Source organism: Bradysia coprophila, unplaced genomic scaffold, assembly GCF_014529535.1.
Source record: "Bradysia coprophila strain Holo2 unplaced genomic scaffold, BU_Bcop_v1 contig_24, whole genome shotgun sequence".
Taxonomy (NCBI): domain Eukaryota; kingdom Metazoa; phylum Arthropoda; class Insecta; order Diptera; family Sciaridae; genus Bradysia; species Bradysia coprophila.
This window is the reverse complement of record NW_023503501.1, coordinates 7,108,031-7,133,375: the sequence shown is the minus strand read 5'-3', so window position 1 is coordinate 7,133,375 and position 25,345 is coordinate 7,108,031. Positions and strand designations below refer to the sequence as shown.

General features: G+C 39.2%; 3 protein-coding genes across 5 annotated transcripts; 2 read left to right on the top strand and 1 right to left on the bottom strand.

Annotated features, from left to right (window-relative positions):
* Window positions 1-949: 949 nt before the first annotated feature.
* Window positions 950-6,722, top strand: LOC119077668 (formin-binding protein 4-like). The gene is made up of 10 exons (XM_037184910.1): window positions 950-977; window positions 1,023-1,113; window positions 1,442-1,576; window positions 1,640-2,027; window positions 2,088-2,157; window positions 2,500-3,297; window positions 3,379-3,512; window positions 5,978-6,150; window positions 6,213-6,283; window positions 6,356-6,722. The coding sequence occupies exons 2-10, from the start codon at window positions 1,092-1,094 to the stop codon at window positions 6,674-6,676; spliced, it is 2,112 nt and encodes a 703-aa protein (XP_037040805.1). The 5' UTR covers window positions 950-977; window positions 1,023-1,091; the 3' UTR covers window positions 6,677-6,722.
* A 3,057-nt stretch (window positions 6,723-9,779) lies between these two features.
* LOC119077714 (40S ribosomal protein S13) lies at window positions 9,780-10,714 on the bottom strand. The gene is made up of 3 exons (XM_037184993.1): window positions 10,619-10,714; window positions 10,278-10,405; window positions 9,780-10,176 (listed from the first exon to the last, which is right to left on the bottom strand). Exons 1-3 carry the CDS (start codon window positions 10,639-10,641, stop codon window positions 9,872-9,874), a joined length of 456 nt encoding a protein of 151 aa, XP_037040888.1. The 5' UTR covers window positions 10,642-10,714; the 3' UTR covers window positions 9,780-9,871.
* A 2,827-nt stretch (window positions 10,715-13,541) lies between these two features.
* LOC119077657 lies at window positions 13,542-21,559 on the top strand. Of its 3 annotated transcripts, none has more exons than XM_037184877.1 (8): window positions 13,542-13,725; window positions 13,878-14,949; window positions 15,026-18,777; window positions 18,836-19,669; window positions 19,738-20,428; window positions 20,492-20,610; window positions 20,686-20,814; window positions 20,892-21,559. In XM_037184877.1, exons 2-8 carry the CDS (start codon window positions 13,902-13,904, stop codon window positions 21,003-21,005), a joined length of 6,687 nt encoding a protein of 2,228 aa, XP_037040772.1. In that variant the 5' UTR covers window positions 13,542-13,725; window positions 13,878-13,901; the 3' UTR covers window positions 21,006-21,559. The 3 variants fall into 3 exon arrangements, with proteins under 3 accessions (XP_037040772.1, XP_037040771.1, XP_037040770.1); XM_037184876.1 differs by having other exon boundaries at window positions 19,723-20,419; XM_037184875.1 differs by having other exon boundaries at window positions 19,723-20,428.
* Window positions 21,560-25,345: the final 3,786 nt, after the last annotated feature.

The window sequence follows — 25,345 nt, the reverse complement described above, 5'->3', positions numbered from 1 at the left end:
AAATAGTTGAATTAGCAGATCAGAATGTGGGTGCCCCTTTTATTTTCAGTGATAAAAATAAAGCGAGTTGACCAAATATAAGGCTGCCTTTGATTTGGTTGTTGTGCGTTTCATTTTGAATTTGCTGCGGCCTTATAGTGTGAGTTGTCGAACTGGTGTCATGGGTTCGCTAGATTTTCTGAATATGCCGGATCTTGTTGGTTGAAAGTTATCAGACGCGGGATTATCATTTGATTCTAACAAATACCCCAACCACCCTCATTCGTAATATTAATATCGGTTTTCATATAACTATTGATGAGCTTATGTCTCTATGGATGAAATTTGACATTAGTTTGACAATTCGCATGGGCTTGGAACAAGGTTCTGAAAGAGCAGGTTAAGACACTTCTGAGCTGATCACAAAGACGGTGAAACACGAATTTTGACAATTTAGACAGGTTTTGTTAAACACACTCATTACAGATTGTTCGAAGTGGCAACTTGATAAAAATAAATTTGTTTCTTCAAGTTTTCTTTTCATACTTTTCAATCTATGATGAGTGTGTTTAACAAAAGATGTCTAAATTGTCAAAATTTGTGTTTCACCCGCCTTCGCAAGTGTCTTAACATGTTATTTCAGAACATTGCTTGAAACAAATCCTAAGTAAATATATGGGCTGATGTAATGCCATTAAGCACGGCCTAGCACTTAGTTCGATGCTAATTTTGAATTTGAATTCTTTCTTTTTCCCAGGTTTTTAAGTAATTTTGTATTTTTACAGAACAGAACAGAACTTGCGTGCCACTGCACATCAGATTCGGTAATATGTGGCATTACCTCCTTCCATAAATCTATCTACAAACCTAATTTTGCGCAAAAAAAGGCTACGCATTCTTCACTACAACACTGCAAAACAGGTTCATGAGAACACACATCAGATCAGACTGTCAAATAGATACGGCTTTGTCATATGTTTCGCAAAGTGTCATGAGATATTGAAACGGTCGGAATAAAATCAAAACGGTCGAAATAAAATCAAATTGATGTGCGAGGTGTTTTTTTTACGAAAATTTATTCTGTTTTCCAAACATTAAATGCGAGTTAACAAATGGCTGGTAAAAGCGTTGGTGGTAAGTTTTATTAAATCAAGAAATATCGATTCCGACATTGAAGTAAAGTTTAAGACATTTTGGTTGAAGTACCCATTTTGGTAAGCAATTGTTTTGAGATTGACGCCGCAGTTAGAATAGCTGGCTCATTGCTTCCCAAAATTAAGTTCGAGGAAATCCACACGAGTTAGTGGAGGATTTGTCTAATAAGAGATGTCGAGGGAGATTTACAGATTTATAGATTCTTGTTGCTATCGGGTCCAATATTCACGATTTAATAATGCAATCGATTCGAACGCCGCTATTAGTGCTACGTTGCTAATCAAATTTACTAATTGCATCATTTTAGGTAACAGTCTAAGCCTACTACTGGGTGACTATAATTCCGAAGATAGTGAAAACGACGATAATGACAATGCAAGCAATCAACTGAACGATAAGCTCCAGGAATTCCTATCTGACCTAAATACCACCGTGACAACGAGTTCGTATAATTGATTTTGGATTTCGTTTGCACAGTCCGCCAATCACTAAAATTGACTTTTAGATTGGACACAATGCATCGATCAAGGTACGGGCCATCCGTACTACTGGAACACATTAACCAAAGACGTAACATGGGAAATGCCAGCCGAATATGAGAAATTTCTGCAACAAAGTCTTCGCTCGAAAAACTCCAACAAGGAAAATTCGTACACCGTTTGCTATACGGACGAAAATGTGCCATACTATGTCAATGAACACACGCGCCAAGTGTCCTGGGAGAAGCCGGCCGGATTTGTCGAACCGAAAGCAAAGGTTAAGGAGAATGCAAATAAATTGAAAAAATCGTCGAAGAAAACCGATCGGAATGGCCACAAGAAGAAATCGACCAAGAGACAGGATAAATCAAGCAAAAAGTATCCATTTGACACTAACGACGATCTGGACCATGTGTAAGTGTAGTCCGGGTGTGAATCTTTTGCTTTGGAGAATCAGAACTTTTTTCGTTTCAGTAAAATCGAGGTCATCAGTTCGTTCACAACAAAATCAGATTCCAGTTCCGAAGACGAAAGCAAATCGAAGGTAAAATCACTCGGTATTTTCGTGCTCTTGTATCTAACCATGACTAATGACGACAACTCAACCCTGTTGATCATCAAATCGTTCACTGAATAATCCGAAACGATTGTTCAACCAAACGATTCGAAATGATTTTTCAAAAAGTTTTCAATCCGAAGTCATAAATCGCTTGAATTTATGTGAAGCTCAGTGATGTCATTAGTCTGACTAGAGTCATTCGATGCGTTTAATTTGTAGGATTTTCACAAAATTCTCAATTGAATGCCTTATGATTCGTGGACTGCTGAGAGCTTCTAGTCATACAGGAGCGTCCAGTAATTTAATCAGAATTGTCGACGTTTCCAGAAAGCCAAAACCAACTTCAATTTGGTAGCCAACGATTACAACAGTGACGAAAATTCGGATAACGAGAGTAAAACAGCAACCAAACCAGTTCTATTTGCATCACATTCATCGACAAATTCAATTGACCCGTCGACCGTTAAGATCTACTCACTTAAAACAGATCTGCCTACGGTAAAGAGCAGTCCTGCGGACGAAATCGAATCCACAGTTCCGGAGAAACCCACAATCACCAAGTCCAAAGCTAATACCTTTGCCAGCATTATAACTGGGGGTCGGAATAGTCCTAGTGATCAAGACAATGAATTGATCGAACTGATGAAGCTGGAAGTTACTGAAGTACAGCCGCCAACAAATTCGCCTGTACCCTGCATCGATAAGCCCACAGAAATTGACGTGAAATCGTTTAAGCGAAAAAGACGTATAGAATTTATGACACGACCAGTCGCACCGCTAGTAAACAGATCGCCAGAGAACCGTGATGATGCTAACAACAGTGTTCCGGTGGGTACTTCAGATGCAGAATCTCCAAATGCCGATGCGACGAACACGGTTGACGCGTCTTCGACGAAACCGATGTACTCGAATTTCGTTCGTTCGGGTGCTGAACCGTCGCCAGGTTTATCTGACCAGACCAACTGCGATAAAGTTCCCGTCGCCGATAGTGCGATCACTGAGGAATTGAATAAACAAAAAACAGAAATTATTGAATTGCGCGAAATTATTGAATCAAAATTGAAATTTTTATGCAATGGTAGACCGGATGTTTCGGCTGTTCAAGCCATTTTTATACAATTTGAGGTGCGTTGGTTGCTTAATTTGCCTGCTCAATCATTTTGAACTACAAATTTCACCGGTAAAAACTTTCTTTTAATTCACTAGACACTCCTCGAAGCCTACGACAGTCAAGCGTTACAACCTGCCTACATGCAACGATGGCTGGATGGCATATCGTCCGATTTATCGACATTGGAAAATGATGCTGCACCAGCCGGCTGGAAATGTTTGTGGAATAGGTACGCAGTTAACTATTATGTGATAAAACAGCGAACGTTTCCTAATGATAAAATGCAATGCTTCGGCTTTTTCATATGTTTAATCTACGGACGATTGATGTCAATAAAAGATCATAATTTTAGAGTGAAACAAAAACGACAACAAACAAAAATGTGGAATCAATTTTGAAGTAGTTTTACCGTCCGTTCGTTTACTGTTACACTGTCCGCAGTCATTGTTTTAGTTGTTGTGTTTTCGGTTGCTAGAACATTTTTTTGTGTTTAAACTTCATAACTTTTGAGAACAGCTACACGGATATGATTTCAGTTTCGTTGATTCGTTTTCTATTTTTGAAGAAACCTGACCTTACTTGAACCTGAATTTCTGAAACCTGTCAGGTCAGTATTAAATTGACCTGAAATTTTCATACTAATGTTCAGGTATACATGTCAGGTTACAGGTCAGGTCCGACCTGGTCACTATATTCAGGTTTCAGGTCAATTCAGGTCAGGTCAAAATTTTAAGAATCTGGTTCAGGTCATAACAGGTTTCAGGTAAATCCAGGTCAGGTTCAGGTAGACATGACCTGTTCTCAGCCTTAATTGTATCAGATATTTGAGAAGAAATTTTTAGAAAAATTGCAAAGATTTTCCGAAGTTTGCTTAAAAAATGTGGAAAACGTCTTAGCAAATTTTGTAAAATTTATGTCCCGAAAATAGGTTCTGAACCGTGTCGAATTAAAAAAAAGTGACTGGCGCGTCGTGTGATTTGTAAAAGATTAGAGCTTTAAAATTTGTGTCTCAGGTTTCAGAGTTCTATAAAAACGAGTAATAATTCAGTTTCAGAAGCCACAGAAAACCGAAAAGATTCGACTGAATACACGAAAATGATGAGAGACCCTCTTATCGTGTTTCTAAAACTAGGGAGCGTATCCGTATTGATTACAATAAATCCTCACAATGTGTTGAACGATTGTAAAAGTATAGTAAAAAGTAGTCACACAAAATTACAAGACGCTGAATAGACCGAAAGTGCTGTGTGTACAGTAATCGATCATAAGGTCACGATTTTACCATATTAACACACCCGATGCGGACAAAAACTGTTGTACGACTTCTCACTCACTATGAGCGCTAGCAAGCACCCTAGCTGAATATCTCAGCCATCACAGATTCTACAAAATCCAAATTGATGTTAAAATGATCCAACTGTACTCAAATGAGGAGTGAAATTTTAAAATGAAATTTTTATTGAAAGGGATCAGTCGTCTGGCCAGATGAATTAAATTTTCAACTTGCCAGGCAAGACAGACTTTTCAATAAAAACTGCATTTCAAATTTCATTCATCATTTGGTTGAAATTGCTTCAATTTCGGCTGTCTATAGTTTGTGTAATGGATAAGACATACAACAGAAGACCCATCCTCAGAAAATCATATTTTCTGTAATGAGTGATGAAAAATGGATTTTTTCAGGACTAGTCCTAAACTTGTCCTAACGAGGCGAAGCCGACAGTCACATTTTCAGGTGATTATTCACCTCGGCCAAGCCTCGGATGAACAAATTTTACGCGAAAAAACTCGCTGCTACAACTTTTCCGTCCTAATTACGTAATGGTTATTTCTCACAAGTACTTCATTAGGCTCTTAGATCGTACTTTGCACCAAGATTCATACAACGATTTATGCAATAGAGGCATCTACTTCGTATTGATTAGTGTAATAACATGGTAAACGTTTCAAGCCGTGACTTCGTGATGATCCTTTTATGTAACACACAGTGCTCTCGGGCCACAGCTTCTTGTGCTGCATTAAAATTCATAATTGGCAAATTAAATCTAAGATCCGCAGTATTCGTCTAGTATTGTAAAGTCTGAACATCTCTTCAATATTTCCCACACAAGTGAATGTTTCAAGGTTCTTTTTCGTCTCCTGGAAACACTTTTTTCCCTCCATTCATTAGGATTTTAGGAAATTGAATCTGAAATTCACATGGATGTGCTAACGGAAGGAAATTGATTTTTCTACAAAAACAAAATTGAATTAAGAAAAAAAAAATATTTCCGATGCTCTGCCGATAAAATTTTAATCATCACTGTAACCTCAACACACATTGTTTCGCTTATGGTGCGGGTAGGTAAGACAACTCTAGTTCTTATTTTGACAATTTTCTTTTTTCTTTTGTTTCGTATTTACATTGAACTAATAACATTTTGATCTTTTCCATTCATAAAGAGGAGCCGAGAAGCGGTCAAGCGTGTAATGTGCAACGTAAACAAATTTTTTACTTTTGGAATGAAGTTGAAATTTTAAAATTTTCTTTTGCTTACGTTGGTTGTAACACGCAGTTTCCAGTGTGGAATCTGTCTCACTGTCTCTCTTTATATATACGTCCCAGTTCCATGCCATCATTTTATTTCTAACGAAATCCCGTAAAATAAATCCATTGCCAGTATTTCTGTACGTTTCGATTGGGTGTGATTTTAGGAAAAAGTCTCAGTACTGCTACAAAAATTTAACAACCGGTGAAATTCGATGGGAGTATCCAGAGAACGATAATAAATCCGACGAAATGGACATATGTACCACACCGCCTCCAAATGTGGACGAACAATTGAAATTGGAACAGTCGGAAAATCAAAAACTGAATTGTGAAAACGGTAAGTGAATGAATTAATCGATTTTTCGTCATTTTTAATTGATTGAAATTAATTTACTGCAGGCGATGACAATTCAAAGCCGAAATTCGATGAAGATGGTCTACCAATTCCACCACCTCCACCACATATTTCGGTAAGTTCAATGTCTTCAACGATTGCGACTAAATTGCACATTAACGTTATATTCTCATTTTTCCCTTTCCAGTTCGTTGACGATGAACCTCCACCACCCGGTACAGATATCGATAGAAACAGAGACAAACCATCGGAACGAATTAATTTCGAACTGGCATCATTCTATTCCGAAATGGCAACGATCGACACGGACTCCATGCCCGCCACGTCCGAACAACCAACATCATCGTCATCAACGGAAGCGGCAAAAATTCCCATCGAAAATGCGACCGTCGATGCTTTGTTAAAGAAGAAAAAGAAAAAAGTGAAAAAATCGGAGCCGTGGCGATCGGGCAATTTGGAAACGTGGATCAATAAGTGGCAGAAAGCTCAAAAAGAATTGGACGGATGAATTGTATCGGTCGATTTGAATATATGAATTTTAAGTTTAAAATTGATTGCGATAGACTCTGTCAATTTATTTGAAGTAAGTCGAAGTCACAGTCAAGGCTGTCAAGTCTACAGAATTGGTTTCAGTTACTGTTGCGCACAGCTCTCTAATTTTACCTTGAATTTATTTCTCCTGTGGCACGATTCCACAGAATCTGAGAAAAAGTCCTGTTTAACTGGCGAGTTTGCTCCTGAAAGTTATGTGGATGATAACGTAAAGGATACTGAATGGCTGAAGTGCTACGAAACTATTTTCTCAGCAACTATGGTTTTCAGCCTCTCACCTCAGAACCAGAGATTATCTCATGAACCCCCCGAAAATTTGAGCATAGCAAATTGTCCTTACCATCCTAGTTGGTGCCACATTCTGGATTTTGCCGACCTACATCTTAGTTAACTATTTTGTTCCTACTACTGCTAGGAGACCATACAGAATCAACAATGTTTGTCATTCATGATCGGTTTTCTGTTTGGTAGAAAAGGTTGAATTATTTCTTCAAGTGTTTGCACGATGTTCAGACTGACAAGAGATCTACAAAGAACAGTCGAATTGCTCGAGCTCAGACAAATAAAACAGTTAAGCACAGCGGAACATTTTTTTAAGCGGGACAAGGACAACTGTGTAACGTAGCAGTATAGACTTACAACTAAAATACATTAATATTCAGCTAATTTCCATAATGGACATGGAGTGACATGACCGCCAAAACGAGCTGATCATTTTTCCGAAAAGACTGATTTTCCAGTGGACTTTTTTATATGTGCCCGCCTAGAAGGGTATTCGACCCTAGAAACCAAAACCACTTTCAAAAAAATTCTTCGAAGCCTGTGTGGCTGGTGAAAGGTGATCAAAAACTGAAAACTTGCACTTTTCTTACAAAAATTTCTCCAGTTACACGAGCCGTGTTGTGTGGGGTGTCATTATAAAGATCTTTCAACCGAAGACTTACACTGTTCTTACAGAAATTTCTCGAGGTACACGTAATTGGTCGTGTGGGGTGTAATTTGAAAGGTAGTTTTATGTGCTTTTGGGCCAAATAGAGTCTTATTGGGGTTTGGATGCATCTACGATGAAATAAAAGTTGAAATGCTTTAGTGCCCATATTTCATTGTTTATGCATCCAAACCCCGTAAGACCTGTGTATAATAGTCTATTAGTTCCCGAGTGAATCCCAACTATTGTTGATGTTACGGCGAGTTGAGAAAGGAAATAAGAATTTACAGTCAAAGTGACTTTACCACTGTTCTTGATAAAAATCTAGCGATGCCTTACTCTGAGGTCTAATTCATAAATTGTTTCCTTATTGAATGGACTTAAAGTCAATGTCAGGAGTCTGAAACGACAATGATTTCTTTTTAAACAAAAGCCAGGGCGTAGATTCTCGTAGCGTTCGTAGCTTTAAGAATTCGTAATTTGACTGTTGCATGCATAAAATCCCATAAGAACAAGTTACGAATGTTTCGAGAATCGGCGCCCAAGGCCTCAATTCTCATACGTTCGCAACTTTCGTAACTTGACAAGTCTTATGGGATTTTATACACGCAACTGTCAATTTACGAGTATTTGGAGTTACGAAGATACGAGAATGGTTGCCCAGAGCGTTAAACTAACGTTTATCTGCTTACCTTTGGTAATCTCCAACAAAAATCATACCATACTACCGATGACTAACAATCTTGAAGACGTAAAACTCGACATTTTTTTAATCAAGTCGTAGTGGTCTTCACTTGATTTATCTAGTCTACATTTATGTTAGTTTCAAGCTTTCCATCTTTCTGATCAAATCTAATTTACTAGCATCAAGCGATCGTGGACTCCGAAAGTCCAGTAGTTCCAACGAAAGATTGGCATTGCGCAGCAGTTGAACGCTACGTCTTTTCTCTAAATTTATCGACAAGCTCGTTAAAGACTCTTTAATAAACAGTGAATATTGATTCAAAAGCGATTAAATGCGGTCGTTAAATTTTCGAGGCTTTCAAAGTCGTTGAGAGGAGAGAGAAACCTAACTCTTGAGGCTTAAGCATTAACGTTATTGAACAGTCATATGGATTCTTTTGAATTTCGACTGACCGAAATCAGCGCTATTTTTTCCGGGACTTTTTTAAATATGCCAAGTTAGATCTTGGTGCCTAGGCCCCGAAACCAGCCTTAGATATTTTTGATCTTCCATGGCTGGTTGTAAGTGGTTAAAAGTCGAGAAATGGGGTTTCGTAGTCCGGATTTCATTTCCGTAAGGTGGCGAGGACACGAGCGTGTATGGGTTCATTGGAAAGCTGATGTCGTCGAGTACTACCGGGGAAAATATTTACTTCTAAAAATTGGATGATAAACGGCCGAAAATATGAACTTCAGAAAATTTGTCAGAATCTAGGGAACCTCGGTGAACTTTGATGAGAGCTGTGACCTGACTAATGCAATTATTTGATTAAATTATCACTTATTATGAATGTGGAGGTCATATTTTCGGCCGTTTATCATCAAATTTTTTAAGGTTATATTTGCCCCAGGAGTACTTGAACTCAGCTTTCCAACGAACCCATACACGCCTGTGTCCTCGCCATTTTACGGAAATTAAATCCGGACGACGAAACCCCATTTTTCGACTTTTGGCCACTTACAACCAGCCAGGTATGGAAGATCAAAAATATCTGAGACTGGTTTTGGGGCCTAGGCACCAAGGTCTAACTAGGCATATATAAAAAAGTCCCGGAAAAAATAGCGCTGATTTCGGTCAGTCGAAATTCAAAAGAATCCCTCTCAGGATTCTCAATAAACTGAAAAATTTGATGAAAAATCACAACAATTTTTCTTTAGAGACATCGTCTGACTGTAGAATTTCGAAAATACTGTGTGATGTGCCATGGACTATTCCGCTTCACAATCAGAAAATTGTCGAAGTTCGACGGAGCTACAATGGTCAGGAATAGGTCGCCTTGCTAGAGCAAGTATTGTACAGGTGCCATTGAACTTTGTCATTTCTCGGCCAGTAACACCAAAAAAAAAAAAACGTGTCAACTGATCAACTTCCCGCAAAGCGACGTCCAAAATCAAAGACCACACACAATTTAACTTCCACGATCGGTTGTTATATTTTTAAATAAAAATACCATCGTCCACATTGGAATACATCGTCAAAAACACAACGAACTGTTTTGTTTATGCGACCAAAGCAGAAGCGGTACTGGATTCGTATTTCCATGTTGGTGGAAGTACAGCCTTTGTTTTGTAAAAGCGGGCCAATCGATGGATTCTCGATTCAACAAGAATCAAACGGAATTTACTGTCCTTATCCTTGCGGTTACGTTCTAAATGCTTGCGAATAGCGACGGCCTTCTTGATCAAATAGTACAAATCCTCTGGTAGATCGGGTTTCAGGCCAACCGATTTCATGATTCGCAAAATTTTGTTACCGCTGACGAAACGTACTTGGGCAACGCCATGTGAATCTCGAAGAATGATACCTGAATGGTGCGAAGAAGGAAAAATTCATTGAAAACACTCGTCGGCAGACACACATAATGGACACTAATATATGGCAAACATAACCTCAAAAACAACTTACCGATTTGAGATGGAGTCATTCCCTTTTTGCCGAGCTTCTTAATTTGTTCCTTAACATCATCGGCGTTCAATTTTAACCATGATGGAACAGTTCGTCGGTATGGTAAAGCTGATTGGGATATACCCTTGCTGTAAATAAATCCGAACGAAAAAAATTCATTAGAAATGTCAAAATGGAGCTATCACCATGTGGATGGTTTGTTTTTCACTGAATTTCCACTGAATTTCAATATTTTCAATCGTAATTTTTCGCAAAACAGTTGCACCAATCATTTATGTTCAATAATTTCACATTGCAATTGGGTTTTACTCAAAAAATACCATTGAAAAGCCTTAATTTACCCAGGAGCGTGCATACGACCCATCTTGACGTAGAAAAGATTTATCTGAGAAAGAGAGAAACGAAGGAAGTTGCGATGAAAATTGTTTTTAGAAAATGGCGACCATCGATAACGTCGCTGTCAGACTGTCATACCGATGGATTTGCGATATTTACTTAAAATGTTGGCGCGGAATGATAATTAGTTGCTTTTGAATCTGATTTCTATTCAGTTTACATGTTAAATTAAAAATCGATAATGAAAAATTGGTTTATGCTTAATTCCAAGAAAGTCAAGTAGGAATTGGAATGGCTAGGTCAGAGTAAATAATCGATAGAGAAATCATCAATGAGCAGCTCGGTTTTGTAGTAGTGTCTAGTGGTCAAAAGACTTTCAAGTCAGGTGAAAATTTTTATAACTTTAATTTTTTTAAACCTGTCCGGGTCATTTCAGGTCAAAATTTATCAAATCAGATTTCTGTAGATTCAAGTTAAACTGACCTGTTCCGAGCCTTATTTGGTGGCCTTGGTTTCGATATCTCAGTTACGTAATGCATTTGGATGTGGAGGTTTATTATTTATTGTGGCCTGTGTTGATTTCATAATAAAAATTTATTAACCGGATGCAAATTACGCCGGTAAACCTAATCCTAATAGGGCTAGGTCTGTACCAAAATCGAGTGCTGCTCGTGTTGCTTGTGTCATCGCGTTACGAAGTCTTACGAATTTATTTCTAGATTATACGCACACATAATCAGTATCTGAGTATGTGATTGTATGAGTAAAACAGCTGTAGTAAACTTATACCTACACAAAAATTCGTTTGACATTAACTATAAATGATACAATAGAATTTTTTGGAGAACAGGCAGGTTGGTATGAAAATACAACATAAAAACGAAAAAGCGGTTGAATTATCACTAAACCCAACTGGCGCTGAGCGGATCACAAACTTTACGGAGCCCAATTTTCGGTTGAATATAAGATTTATCGTGTTGCATCCGTGACTTTGGTGTGCTGTTGAAACTAAAAAGTTTGTCATGTATTGCAATTTAACTAAGTGAATTCGACTTGTGTCCAACAGTCCAACATTGTATATTCTACATCTTTATATACTTGACCTGACTGTACTTCCCTGATCGAACGAAAATAAAGATTTGACAGAAAATGTATGGACGTAGAGTCATTGCTTTTAGGTGAGCCGTGTGAACGGAAAAATTGACAGTTTGGCCGTACATTTTCTGTCATTTTTTTTTTCGCTCGATATTTAAACCAAGCTTAAAGCTATGACGAAAGATGATCTTTTCGCCCCAGTGCAAGCAATGAACATCAACAAGGTATGGTCGAATGTCAAACTTTGTATGGAGCGGAGGACATAGCGATTTAATATAAAAATCGCCATGTCCTCCAGTTTGTATGAACAGACCATACCTGGTTTATACTTTCATTGAGTGTAAGTTGTACAGGAACAAGTTGTATAAAATTCAATCGACGAACTGGTACGCTTTAAAAACAAGCGTCAATTGTTAACCGTTCTGAAAAATTTCTGAGAGTTTCCCTTTTGTGTGTCAACTATAGACTTTTAAGAAATGTTTTGTTGATTGGCTTAAACAGTGAAAAGCTGAGGTGGCATCAGTAAATAAACAAACATCGCAATCTGACAATACGTCTAACCTTTCAACAAGCTATTATTTTTACCTCAATAAGGGATGTGACACCCCTCTAACTAAAGGTGGTATCGTAAAGCTCCTCAATAGTGTATACTTTCGAACTAATTTATTTCACCGGAAACGTACACACATTTAAACTAAAGCGTTTCCGCTAAAACGTAATTTTTAAGATTACCGCCGACATTTTATTTCTACTGGGTCATCCCTTTTGAACCTCACATCACACCAAACGACAATATTGTTGTTTGTTTACATGATTGGTCACCATAAATTTTTCATAAATTCGTTTGCTTTGATGAATATTTAAAGTAAACCGTTGATTGTAATGTTGAAAAAACACAAAAAGCACATTTCCGCACAAAATCTGATTTAAATCACATCGAAATCACCGAAATTATTAAATTTTTCACAACCGACACAAAATTTTTGCTTTGGTGATTTGACGTTTCAAAAACAGTACTCATGTTACGATTAACGACTTTAACGACGATTCTCTTCGTTAAACCTTATTCGACTAAGTTCAAGGTGGATGTGATTTGGGTGTGAAATTGAGTGGGAAGTGCTTTTTCAAAGATTTTCTTTTTGTAAAATCTTTTAAATATGACAATATTATGAGAATGCCCGATGTACGACTTTCTTATTTTTCGTATTTCTGCTGATATTTGACAAAAAATCGCGAAAAGAATCGATTAGTCCCTCCCTTATTGGTAAAGTCTGTGGTTCGAATATAAAGATTTTGGTGAGGAATAAAAAAATTAAATTTATTACTCACTGGTTACCATCTGTTGAAAATTGTAAATTCATAATCTGTGCTGTGACCTATGAAAAGTAAAAAAAAGACGTTTCTCAACTCAATGACAACGTGCAATAATCGCTTCACTTGTTTGATAAAATCACATTTAGTGACAGTAACATCCCTATTTCACAACTTATTGCGTAAATTACTACAGAAGACTAGCAGTTACACAGTTTATGTAACCGTAGTTTCACAGCGACGTACGTATCGAATTTCTTTTGTTTTATTTCAAATATGACATTTAGAACAAAAGAAATTCGATACGTTAGTTGCTGTCTGTAAGGCCAGTAAGGACTTCGAAGTGCTTCGTGCAACCTACGAAAACCCTATCAGTGTAGTGTAATCTATCGATGAATTTTCTCGAAATACATCCACTTAACCACATCATTAGGCGCTGCATTTTCAAATATTGCCCTGTTTATCACTTGTGCATCTATTTTATCTACTTTTTTGAAAGATGAATGACGAAACTGCACCAGCGACACATACACAATCAAATCGTACATTCAAAATGGCTTACTGCCGCAAATAACAAAAACGAATGAAAATTATGAAATTATTCCAAGTAAAAGCGCGTGTAGATGAGAATTTTATTTCAATCAGTGATTAAGTCTATCGGATAGTTGGCTGCTGCAGCAATAATCAGATAAACAAAGTGTAGAAGGTGCGTAAATTTGTGTTGCGAAAATTTCATGTCCACAAATCATGGCTGATGGAAGTGTTTGACTTTTTTCTAAATAATTTTTTTTTGCCGTCATTATCCCATCGTCTAACGCTAATGTAGTTGCACTCAATTGTGTTATTACCAATTTCCAGATATCCAAAACAAAAAGAATCGTCATGTCGGACAGTGAAAGTGATTCCGAAGGTGAAAAGATACGACGAACGAAACGAAAAGTTGTTGTCAAATTCGAATTTGATGATTCTCAGTCCAGTCAATCGGACAGCGATGCATCAATGCAACCGGCTAGGCCAACACGACGTCGTCGTAAGTTACCGAGCAGTGAGGAAGAAATGGAACCAGAACCATCCGAATCGAATGATGTCCCACCGAGCCGCAGTGGAACCACCACCACACAAAATAGTCGAACATTTTATGATGTTGGCGACGAGAGTTCCGATTCGTCTTGGTGTCCAGAGGCAGCTGGACCGAGTAGTCGTCCGAATGCTAGGAATATGCCGCCGAAAGTTTCGACACAATGCGAAATGGAACCGGACAAAGATGAGCAGTCAGACACCAGCAGTGATGACGCAAGTAATGACAAATGTCCGATTTGCTTGCATAGCTTTCGCGAACAAGAAATTGGAATGCCAAATATTTGCGAACATTCATTTTGTGCGCCGTGCATTGAGGAATGGTCGAAAAATGTACAGACCTGTCCCATCGATCGGAAAGAATTCTCTTACATAATCGTTCGAGACCGATACGAAAACGGGAAAATTGTTCGGGAAATAAAGGTGGTGGCACAGTCGACCACCCTGACAGTGGATGACGATGATAACGATATGACATTGTGTGAAATATGCGGTCGTGGCGATCGCGAAGACAGAATGCTACTGTGCGACGATTGTAATCTTGGATATCACATGGATTGTTTGAATCCGCCGCTGACGGATGTGCCAACCGGTTCGTGGTATTGTGACAATTGTTTTGCATCGGAACAATCGTCGGGCGAAGATGATATCCATCAATTGATTGAGGAGCTTGAAACAGAAATTGGAATACCTGAGACACGGCTTCGAGTTCGTAGGGTTGACGACCAGCCGCGCATTACTCGCACCAGACAGAGTGAACGAATTCGTGCATCAATTATCAGTCGAATCGCTCCGTCGAGGCGACATGCTCCCGTTAATCAAGAAGAATCACCTCTGGGTATGACATTGCCAGGTTAGTATCTGCCAGACAAAATTCTTTTCAAAATTTCCAGTGATGCCTGCAGCCAATTAACGAATTATATTTTCAGGGCCGTCGAGAATCAGAACAACAACAACCACAACGACGACAACTACAACGAGTACATCCAGACGCTTAACTGGAAGGCGCAAGAAACGAAGAAAACGTAAACGTCGAACGTATGTGGTCGAATACGACGTGAACAATTTCGACGAGAAATTCTCAATCAAAACAACAAAGAAAGTGGTGAAAAGGCGAAGGAGAAGAGTCACAACAAAGCCGAAAATTCGTACGCTGAAAAGGAAACGTGCGGCTGGTAACCGATGTGCTCGCTCAACCAATCGTGCTGCCTCTAATCTTGAGGCGACAGCATCGTCAACCAAATCTGGCGTAGAAAGGCCAATCGATGCTGTGTTCCCAAAACTGCATCTGTTCGGAAATGACAATGCTTTGGAATACTTCTCCGGCGACGATGAATCGGATAATGAATTTGAAGAACATTCTGGTCATGGCCTAAGCGGTGCCGGTGGTACTTCGCTGCTGGCAACAGCTTTAACACGAACACGAATCGTTGGAAATTCGTCATTAAGGCGAAGAAAACGAATTGTGTCGGCGTTGGATGCGAATCCAGCTAGTGCCGATTCGATAAACATTCTGTCCACCATTATGGATACAATGGATCGGTTGAATCCAGTGGTTAGGCCGAACGAATCGATTAAGAAAGACGAAGATTTGAAAAAGAAAATCGAAAAGCACGACAAAAAGCAGCCAGACGCTGACGATGCAACCAATTCCGATGTGTTACATGCACCAATGTATCCCGGTGGTGGATCGTCGGGCGGATACAATAACAATCGGTTCCAGAATAATGATCAATCGTTTCGTAATACGTCTCGAAACAGTGGCGGTACAAGCAATAACACATCAAATACGTCGAGCAGTAACAGTAGCAGCAGTAGTAGTGGTGGAACTTCGATGAGCTTTAGCATATTCGGTCCCAGACCAACGTTTCCAGCTTCTGGCCCAGTAGGAAACAATTGCGGAAACACGGGACCTGCAACAAATAATTTTCCCTCCCGATTTCCAGCTACACCACCAAACCGAACGCCACGTCCGCAATTTAGACCGAGAACTGCATTCAATCAGACACCTCCTCCGCAACGATTCAGTCCAAGAAATTTCAACAATCGTTTTCTACGACCGAATGATTCACCAAATATTGAAGTGGCACAGCAAGGACTCTACGACGACGTTGAAATGCCTTCAAATTCACAAGACATACGCGTTCCGAATTCACAGCCACCGCAAACACCATCACTATTGGATATGCGAATCCCGAATCCGAACTCAAACATCATGGACATTCCGGATATGAGAACGCCTCCGCAACATACACCTCAACGCGATTTTCAATTAAATCATCGAATGAATGCACCGCCACCACATTTACCATCGCCAATGAACATGCAACAGCACCACATGAGTCCCATAACTAGACCTCCAATGCAACAACAACAACAACAAACATTTGTCAATACAATGCACGAGCTTCCCCCTCCGCAATCACAGAGAATGCAACATTTACCACCTCCGCCACGACCATCAATGGGATCAGCAATGTGTATGCAAACGCCACCTCCACCAATTCCTCCCATAATGCTACACACACCGACGCACATGATGCCACCGCCGATAATACCACAAATGCCATTTAACAATTCGCCAATGTTTGGTCCTGATGTTCAAAATCCGATACAAGTCTTAGGTTGCATGCCACCGCCGAAAAATTTCAATGCCAACCAATCGTTTAACAATTTTAACCAAAACAACGAAAATCAACACGAAACTAGCGTCGACACCGACGAAAACGTTTGCCAATCGAATCTGATACCGATCGCTGCCGAGGATATTCCATTGCCAGTCGGCAACGAATGTCATGCGACATCGCAGAACTCTACACTACGGGGCTTGGCTGAGTACAGTGGCAGTGAAGACGAAGATGATTGTCCGAATCTATTGGTTTATTCGGCTGAATCACTAAATATGGCTAAGCAACCGGATTCCATGGACGAACCACTAGTTTTTGGCCCAATTAATCGACCGTCTAATGAACATGAAATGGAGCGGGATGAGGACTTGGTACAAATGGATGATGATGATGATGAGGTGGAAGAGGAAGATGAAGACGAGCAGGCTGATGCTAATGCCGAAAAGGTTAGTTCACAGAATGACGACAAAGATGAGTCGAAAGTGACAGCATCGTCGGGTAAAAAGAATGTTTTGGAATTGTATGATGACAGTGACTGGGAAGAGTACAATGTGAAAAATGATGAAGACAAATCCAAGGCTGATTCGAATGACAAAACGGATGAAAACCCGGACAACAGTAATGTGGAACAGGCTGACGAGCGAAGTTACACTCCTTGTTTGGATGAACAATTTCAATTATCTGGCGAAGGCGACAAAATCAAAGAAACAAACGAAGACTTAGATGATGATGATGATGATGATGATGAAGCTGACAAAAGTTCAATGGTGGGCGATGACGATAAAGATAGAAATGATGGCAACGATTCGCAAAGAAGAAATAGTGTGAGCGGAATTGCAGGTATGGAAACTGAACTGATATCTGATGATGACGATGAGGATATTTTGAGTAAAGGGCAAAATGGAGCCGATGAAGGAGCAAAGGGCGGCTCGAGTCGAAATGCTAAGAAAACGGCCGATAAAAAGAAAGACACAAAGTCCAATGAAGATGGAAAGGAAAAGAATCGTCGAAAGAAGGATGACAGTTTCAAGAAAATCAGTCGAAGCAACAAAGATCGAAACTATCGAGACAAAAAGTTTGATGCGAAACGACGAACTAGAAGAAACCGTTCCCGTAGCAGGTCTAGATCCAGATCGAGATCTCGATCGAATAATAAGGAAAACAGACGATTCTACAAACGGGACAAATTCAGGCGTCGTGACAACAAACGGAAGGACATCGAACGTTATGATGTGCGTCATGTTATTGCTGAACGCCAACCGCGCACCTTCAAAGACAAGTACGGCAGAGATACATCGCGGCCACCCAGATCCAGATCTCCGAGTCTTACACGTAGCCGAAAGCGAACGAAATCACCCAGCCGCACTCGTCGAAGTCGCAGTATTTTAAGTATATCACCGCGTCGACGTTCTCCGTCTCGTAGAAGATCACTTTCCCGTGTGAGATCAATTTCTCGTGGACGAAGACGTTCACTATCTCGACCAGTTCGACGAATTTCACATACTCCTCCGCCAGCGTTACGCCGGCGAACTCGTACACCTATCAGATCACGTTCGAGATCCCGACAGTTGAATGGTAGACAAATGAGATCTAATTCGATGTCACCACGACAATTCAATCGGCCTGTGAGTCGTCCACCAAGTGCATCGCCGGTGAGGAGTAAAGTTCGTACAAAGAATCGTCGAAAAGATGGTGAGAAGAAAGCGGTCAAACGAAAGGCGAAGAAACGCTTGAAATGTCCAGAGCCCACGAAGAAAGCGGCAACGATGGTTGCAATGACCTCAGTTAGATCGAGATCTAAATCCTGGGATAATGCTATTCGACTGTCACCGTGGTCACGTAGTCCAACGCCATTGAGAATTGATGAACCGACTAATGACCATTCATGGACACCTCCGATTGTAGCGGCAGAGGCCGAGAATCTTACCGTCATTTTGAAGAACAAAGACGCTAAACGAAAGAAAGAGAAGAAAAAACGCACGGAGAAGAGGCGAGAAGTACTACAGAAGCGAGAACGAAGAAAGCTGAGAAATGAAAAACCGGCCCCATCCAAGGTAAGTCATCGCAAATCGTTCTGTTGTTTCGTCTACTGATTCCAATTTTATTTAACAGGAGGTCTTTGCCTCTGGTGATAACATTCTTGTAAGCGTTAGCTTTAACAAGGAAGCGAACAAGGCTCCCCAAACGACTATTGTCACTCTTCCGCCCACAAAGGAGCAAATTTTGCCCAAAAAACCAACCGAACGGGATACAGTCACCAAACGATCCAGGCGCGGTCCTAGAAAACACAAAAAAATCACAGCGAAGCCAGTAGCTATTATTGATTTGGACCGTTCTCCGTTCAAAGAAATAACTCCGTCACCAAAAGCAGTTATTGTCTTGAGTGACAGCGATCATGAGGATAACAATAACACCGACAAACAAGACCGACCGACAGTACCGGTATCAGACAATGAAGTATCAAGCAGCAATATGGGCAACAGAGGCATGGACACACAGAGTGAACAGATATCTCAACCACAGTCGCCGACAATGGACGACCTTAGTTTTGAAAACACAACTCTAGGGCCGAAGACGCCACCGGAACCCTCGTCAATTGTTAAATTTTCACTTCCAATCAAAATGAAAAATAAATTGCGCGTGGTAAACAATCCGCTGCACGAGATCCATGACGATGAGACGTCAAACGATAAGCAAAATGAGGAATCAACATTGAACGCCAGTGATTCGTCCCAACAACAGAACAAAGTTGGTCCAAATACTCCACCCGAATCAGCCTGTTCACCGGATGCTTACGATCCGTTCGAACCAACGAAATCGCCATCTCAATCACCAGAAAATCGGAGCGATAACTGTGATAGTTCACCGAATGACATGGATGATTCTCACACGAACAAGTCGGACATTTCAACAAATCAGGATGATAAACTGCAGCAGCAGCAACAGGTATAACTTTCTTGGACCGACATTATTATTTGTTGATGGATGAACTTACCAAGCTATTTAATTTTCAGCAACAGCAACAACAGCAAGAGAAATCTGTCAAGCCTGTCGACCTAACGATCGCATTGATCAATTCAAAGGCATCCATGGACGCTGCACATTCATTGCTATCAAGCACTTTAGAAGGCGGTGTCAATGAAAGTGAAATTATCGACGATGACGTACAAATTCTGTCGCCCAATGACGAAAGCGACGATATTCCGAAACCACAAACAATCAATGTGATAAGCAACGTACTTTTATCACATCCAAAAGACTCAATCCGACAACGGTCTGGCGGCTTAGCCTTGCCAACGTTCACTAGTTCAGCAATTAGTCCAGCTAAAACCACTGCATCGACGTCCACACCAAAACAATCTCCGATGAAACCGAAATTCAGCAGCGCCAGTCTGATTACCAAACTACCACTTCCGAAACCATCGAAACCAATCGTTGCTGCTAACAGACATAACGGAGGAAACGATGAAAATATGGATTGCGATCCGTCGCCGTATTCGCCCGACTCAAGCGATTACGATGATTTGTTTGAACCGCCAAACGCTTCACCTCCACCGTCACATCAAAAGAAAAACAAAGCCGGTAAGAATAGCGGTGGAAAGACTGAAGTATTCGAAGACTTGTTTGGCAGTACGTCACCTGTTCCACAAAAATTATCGAGCGGACGCAGCAAGAAACAACGGTCGAAGAAGTCAAGTATTAAAGGTTTTTATTCAACGATTGGACCGATGGTTACGACTCAAATGCTCAATTCATGTTTATTTTCAGAATGGTTATCCGATAGTAAGAAAACCGCCGGTTCGGCTTTTGCCAAAATGACTGACGATCAAATTCGCATTTTGGACGATCTACCCAGTTCTGCAGTGGACTTACAAGTTAAGGATAAAGTAAGTCGTCGTTCGGACTTTTCTGAATGGGTTGTTGGGGAGTTTCACTGAATCTAACGTTCTTACGTTTTTCAGTTTTTGCGCAAAATTCACCGCCAAGAGCGTGTGGTTGAAGAGGTTAAATTGGTACTGAAGCCGCACTACAACAAGAAACACATTACAAAGGATGATTACAAAGATATTCTAAGACGTGCCGTGCCAAAGGTAAGTCCTTCATCGCAGAAATTTTATCAATTTTTTTTACCAACCGATGATAAACCGTCTGTTGTTACACTGAACAGATTTGCCACAATCGAACCGGAGAAATAAATCCGAAAAAGATTCACGCTCTCATCGAGGCTTATGTGAAAAAGTTCAGACATCGCAGAAAATCCACATCCACCAACGTAAAGTAGACACAGGCAGACCGGTTGAGTGTTTTAATATTTTTTTAAATTGAAATGAGACAGCCGAAAATTGAAACAGTTTACATTGTACATCCTACTATACACAGCTGTGCGTATTTCTTTTTTAGAAAGAATGCGACGGTTCTGTAAATGTAAATAAAATATCCTTTGCGTAAGTGTAGAATTTACTGAAAACAAAATGGAAAAACAAAAAAAATTGTTAGAACTAAAGAGCTAATTTGTGCAAAATAATCAACCCAACACAATCTCCCTTTTTAAATTATTATTCAAACATTCATACACTATAAATACAATTTAAGCTTAACGGATTACAACTAACCGGAGATGAGAATGTGAAGTTGATTTTTTTAAGTAAATTAAACAAAAAAAAAAACAAAAAAAATTTCTGTTCTCGTTGTGAAGTTTGAAGAGCATTAGAATTTACAGATTGTAACACAAAGCAGTTTGTCATTCAAACTTTTTTTTTCGTGTAATCTTCACCACAATATTTATGTAGCAAAATAGGAAACGAGGGATTCTTAAATAAAATTATTTAAAAAAAAGCAACAAATGATCGGTGGATTCTCATTTATTTTATTATTTTTTTGCCCAGCCAAAAATTCAGGGTTGAATTGGGTGATTCTCCTTTTTGTGAATTTTTTGTTGTTAAAACTTCGATTCTAGATGGCACACAAAGTAAGGCTTACTATCGGGTCAGGTCAACCTGAAAATTTCAGGTCAGGTCAATTTCAGGTCAAATTTGACCTGAAACCTGATAGTGACCTGATAATATGACCTGACAGGTTTCAGGTTGACCTGAAATTGTTGCGGTACAAAAATGAAAAACTTAAAAACTTTGATGATAAGTCTTTTGGGAAGATCTTTGGTAGAGAAATTTTCAATTTTTACATATCAACAAATATTCACTCGTTGAATCATTGACAAATGTGTTTTAAGTAACTGAAAGTAGTTCGACAACGATAAAAATCATTTTCCTGCAAACTTTAACGTGCGCAACAAGATATTAAAAAAATCTAAAGAAGTCATTTTTAAGAAACTGATGGAGCGAGCTACTCGGCGAAGTGTTCAAAATTGTCTTCCGTTGGGAAGAGTCACAATGGACACTGCCACCAGTACAGCCCTGGCGGCCACTCAAGATGTGGATACTCATATGCCCACAGTGACCTATTTCTCTCTTTAATTCGGTTGATTACGAACAAATAACACTTGTCATAGTGCTTGCTAGTTATAGTGTTGACATCGACCACATACGTAGTTCTAGCATGATTGAAGCACTTTCGGGGAACTCCTTTTTTTGCAAAACCAGCTTGACAACAAATCTAAAAGTCTTTTTATGTCTTATTGTCTTAGCCATGAGTCCTGACCCGCAATTAACTCTTCTAGCAATCTATAAGCTGATAAAAATAAACTAAGTCGTTACTTTTGGCTTTTTCTAAACGAAAGCGATGAAAACAACCAGCGTCAAGAATAAAGGTACCAGTACACATTCCCGGGCTCTTGAAAAGTCATATTACATGCGAAAATATGAAATACAACTTGATTCAAAGTAGTTTAACTTTCATCTGAAACTCAATTTCAGGTCATCAGGTCGTATCAGGTCATATCAGGTCATGACCTGAAAAATCAGGTCAGGTCAGGCCATTTTCTTATCAGGTCAACCTGACCTGACCTGTCGTAAGCCTTAACACAAAGTATTGTAGTTACAAGGCGATACCAACAATTTTTTTTGCAAAATTTTCTTATATCTTGTACAGCCTGGGATAGTCAAAAAAGTGCATTTTTATTCTATACGTGTTTCATATTTCAGCTGTTTTGCCATTGTAATTTGTATTGTTAAAACAGCTGAAATCGATAAACACGAAAATCATAAAAATGCACTTTTTTGACTGTCCTTGGCCTTGGTCCGTGGTCCAAAAAAAAATCGGAAAAGTTTTGAATCTTCCACCCATTTTCCTTCATGTAAAGTCGGAGCATTATAATTTGATCGGATCTACTCATTTAATTCATTCTTAAATAATTGTAGTTTTCGAAGAAATCATTTCGAAAACATTACAGTATAAAAGCTTAGACACGTGCATTTGAACGGATTACCCGCAGGTATACCGCGAGTAAACAGCTCTAATGCGCATGTGTAAGCTTTTATACTGTAATGTTTTCGAAATGATTTCTTTCCAACTTTCCAGCTTTTTAGACCACTAAAATATGTCGGAAATTTTTTGAAAAAATAGTATTTTTGGTGCTGTTTTTGTGTGTAGAATCGAAGTTTAAACATAATAACTTTTTCATCCAAACGAGAACTTACTGCAGCACGGCAGCAATTACTACTCATACCTAGACTGGAAATTAAGGACAAAATTACGTAAAATATGCGGTCCCGGCATGAGATATGTAATATTTGATAGTATGCGTTTTTCCCTACTAAATTGGTGGGACCACATTTTATCGTAAGAAATACCAGTCTATGTATGATTAGTCTAACTGTAGCTGCAAATAACAATGCGACTTTGACATAAAATTCTTCTCAGGCCTTTTCCCATTTTTTTTTTGAAATGTTAAACTTGCGAGAGCTACGCAATTTTGATGTTTGATATGACTCAATCGATCAAATTGCATAGATTTCGCAAGTTTTCAATTTCAAAACAATTGGAAAATGCCTAAAGACTGTCAAACTCGCGTTTCTATTATCTACCTACAGTAAGACTTTTCCAACATTAGTTCTAACATATTCACCACTAGCCATCAGTTCTATTGAAATTGTAAGGGCTACACCGAACGAAATTTATGACGTTGCACTCAGATTCACCCGAAAGTAGAATTTCGTATTTTTTTTTTTGATCCACTGAAGGTTTACATTGACTTCAGTGTTCATAAACCTTTACTTTACTAGTGAGGTAATATGGCCATTCCCTCACTAGTGAAGACCCTTTCCCTCGCTCGTAAAGTAAAACGCCATACTTTACACGTGAAATAATTTGATATCTCGTATCACGATGAGTAAAAGTACCTCGGGCTGAAGCCCTCGGATACTTTTACTCATCTGGATACGAGATATCAAATTACTTCACTGGTATAGTAATGTACTATTACCCAATCAGCAATAAATGAAATTGAGATCTTATAACGTGGGGAATTAGAGAAGACGAACTGAAGTCCTTGGATGCATTAAAGCTCGGAATAGGTCAGGCGTACAGGCATCATTCATAAAGTATGTCACTAGCGACGAATATTTGTGTCTCACCTGTATGATAATAGTCAGGTCAATACTAACAGGTTTGAATGGAATGAGGTTCAAATCAGGTAAGATTCTTTTGATAAAGCTACCCGATAGGACATTTCAAGTCAAGCAAAATTTTCAGTCGTTGTGACACAAGATAGGATTGGATAGATAGGATTGGATAGATAGGATGGAGCTGATTCCGCGATGGAGGCATAGTGTGCTCATTTTTGTCGATACTCCAGTTGAGAATTCGTTTGCTAGTGACACAGGCAGGATAAGATAAGATAGGATAAGCGGAACAATTCCGAGTGAAGACCTGTGCTGATTATCTTTATCGATAATTTTATCTGATTTTCATGTGAAATGACTGATGCTAAGACAATTTCTAGAAAAGCGTCCATATGTTGCTTCTAGATTAATTGCTTCCACCTGACAGAACATAATGAAAAGGCTGTGGCTTTCATCGCTGCGCTCTTCATACGGGAAAATGTCATGGGCGGATAAACTAGAAAATCCTTTGCCAGCCCAACTAGTAATCCTAGGAAAATTTGCGAACTCGAAACGTCTTCCATCAGAAGTTCTATAAATCGAAGAAAAATCTACAAAAATATTGAAAAGTCTACAAAATGTATATCAAGCCCGCTTAGGTTTCCCAATGAAACACGGCCCGAGAAGGCAAATTGAAACATAGATTCATAAGTAAGTGTTAACAGTGTTAAATATAGAATTGTGATGTTTTGTCACTTGTATTTTGTCAACGCACTTCAAGCATTGCATGAGTGGTACTCTAAATAGAGTACTGAAACGGGACAGTGTATCAAACAAATTTTGGCACTGTCAACGCTCTTCAAGCAAAAGTGCTATTAAAGGCAGCTGTCAAATAGAGAACTATCTTGTATGAGAAAATTGTGCGAATTTTTTTACAGTGCCAAAATTTGTTCGATACACTGTCCAGTTTCAGTACCCTATTTAGAGTACCACTCATGCTTGAAGTGCGTTGCAAATGTAAAAAAAACTGGAAACATTTTTCATATAAAATAGTACTCTATTTGGCAGCTGTCATGCGAAGTACTTTTGCTTGAAGTGCGTTGATTTTGTATGAAAATTTTGG

What these genes read in the sequence shown, in the direction of transcription:
- LOC119077668 (XM_037184910.1), top strand. Translation starts at nt 1,092, where the DNA reads ATGGCTGGTAAAAGCGTTGGTG. An exon ending in AAGACGAAAGCAAATCGAAG is followed by an intron (nt 2,158 to 2,499) that starts GTAAAATCACTC and finishes CGACGTTTCCAG; the next exon opens with AAAGCCAAAACCAACTTCAA. An exon ending in AAAACTGAATTGTGAAAACG is followed by an intron (nt 6,151 to 6,212) that starts GTAAGTGAATGA and finishes AATTTACTGCAG; the next exon opens with GCGATGACAATTCAAAGCCG.
- LOC119077714 (XM_037184993.1), bottom strand. Translation starts at nt 10,641, where the DNA reads ATGGGTCGTATGCACGCTCCTGG. An exon ending in GGTCGTATGCACGCTCCTGG is followed by an intron (nt 10,406 to 10,618) that starts GTAAATTAAGGC and finishes ATTTATTTACAG; the next exon opens with CAAGGGTATATCCCAATCAG. An exon ending in AATGACTCCATCTCAAATCG is followed by an intron (nt 10,177 to 10,277) that starts GTAAGTTGTTTT and finishes CGCACCATTCAG; the next exon opens with GTATCATTCTTCGAGATTCA.
- LOC119077657 (XM_037184875.1), top strand. Translation starts at nt 13,902, where the DNA reads ATGTCGGACAGTGAAAGTGATTCCGAAGGTGAAAAGATACGACGAACG. An exon ending in TCTGGGTATGACATTGCCAG is followed by an intron (nt 14,950 to 15,025) that starts GTTAGTATCTGC and finishes TTATATTTTCAG; the next exon opens with GGCCGTCGAGAATCAGAACA. An exon ending in AAAAACCGGCCCCATCCAAG is followed by an intron (nt 18,778 to 18,835) that starts GTAAGTCATCGC and finishes TTTATTTAACAG; the next exon opens with GAGGTCTTTGCCTCTGGTGA.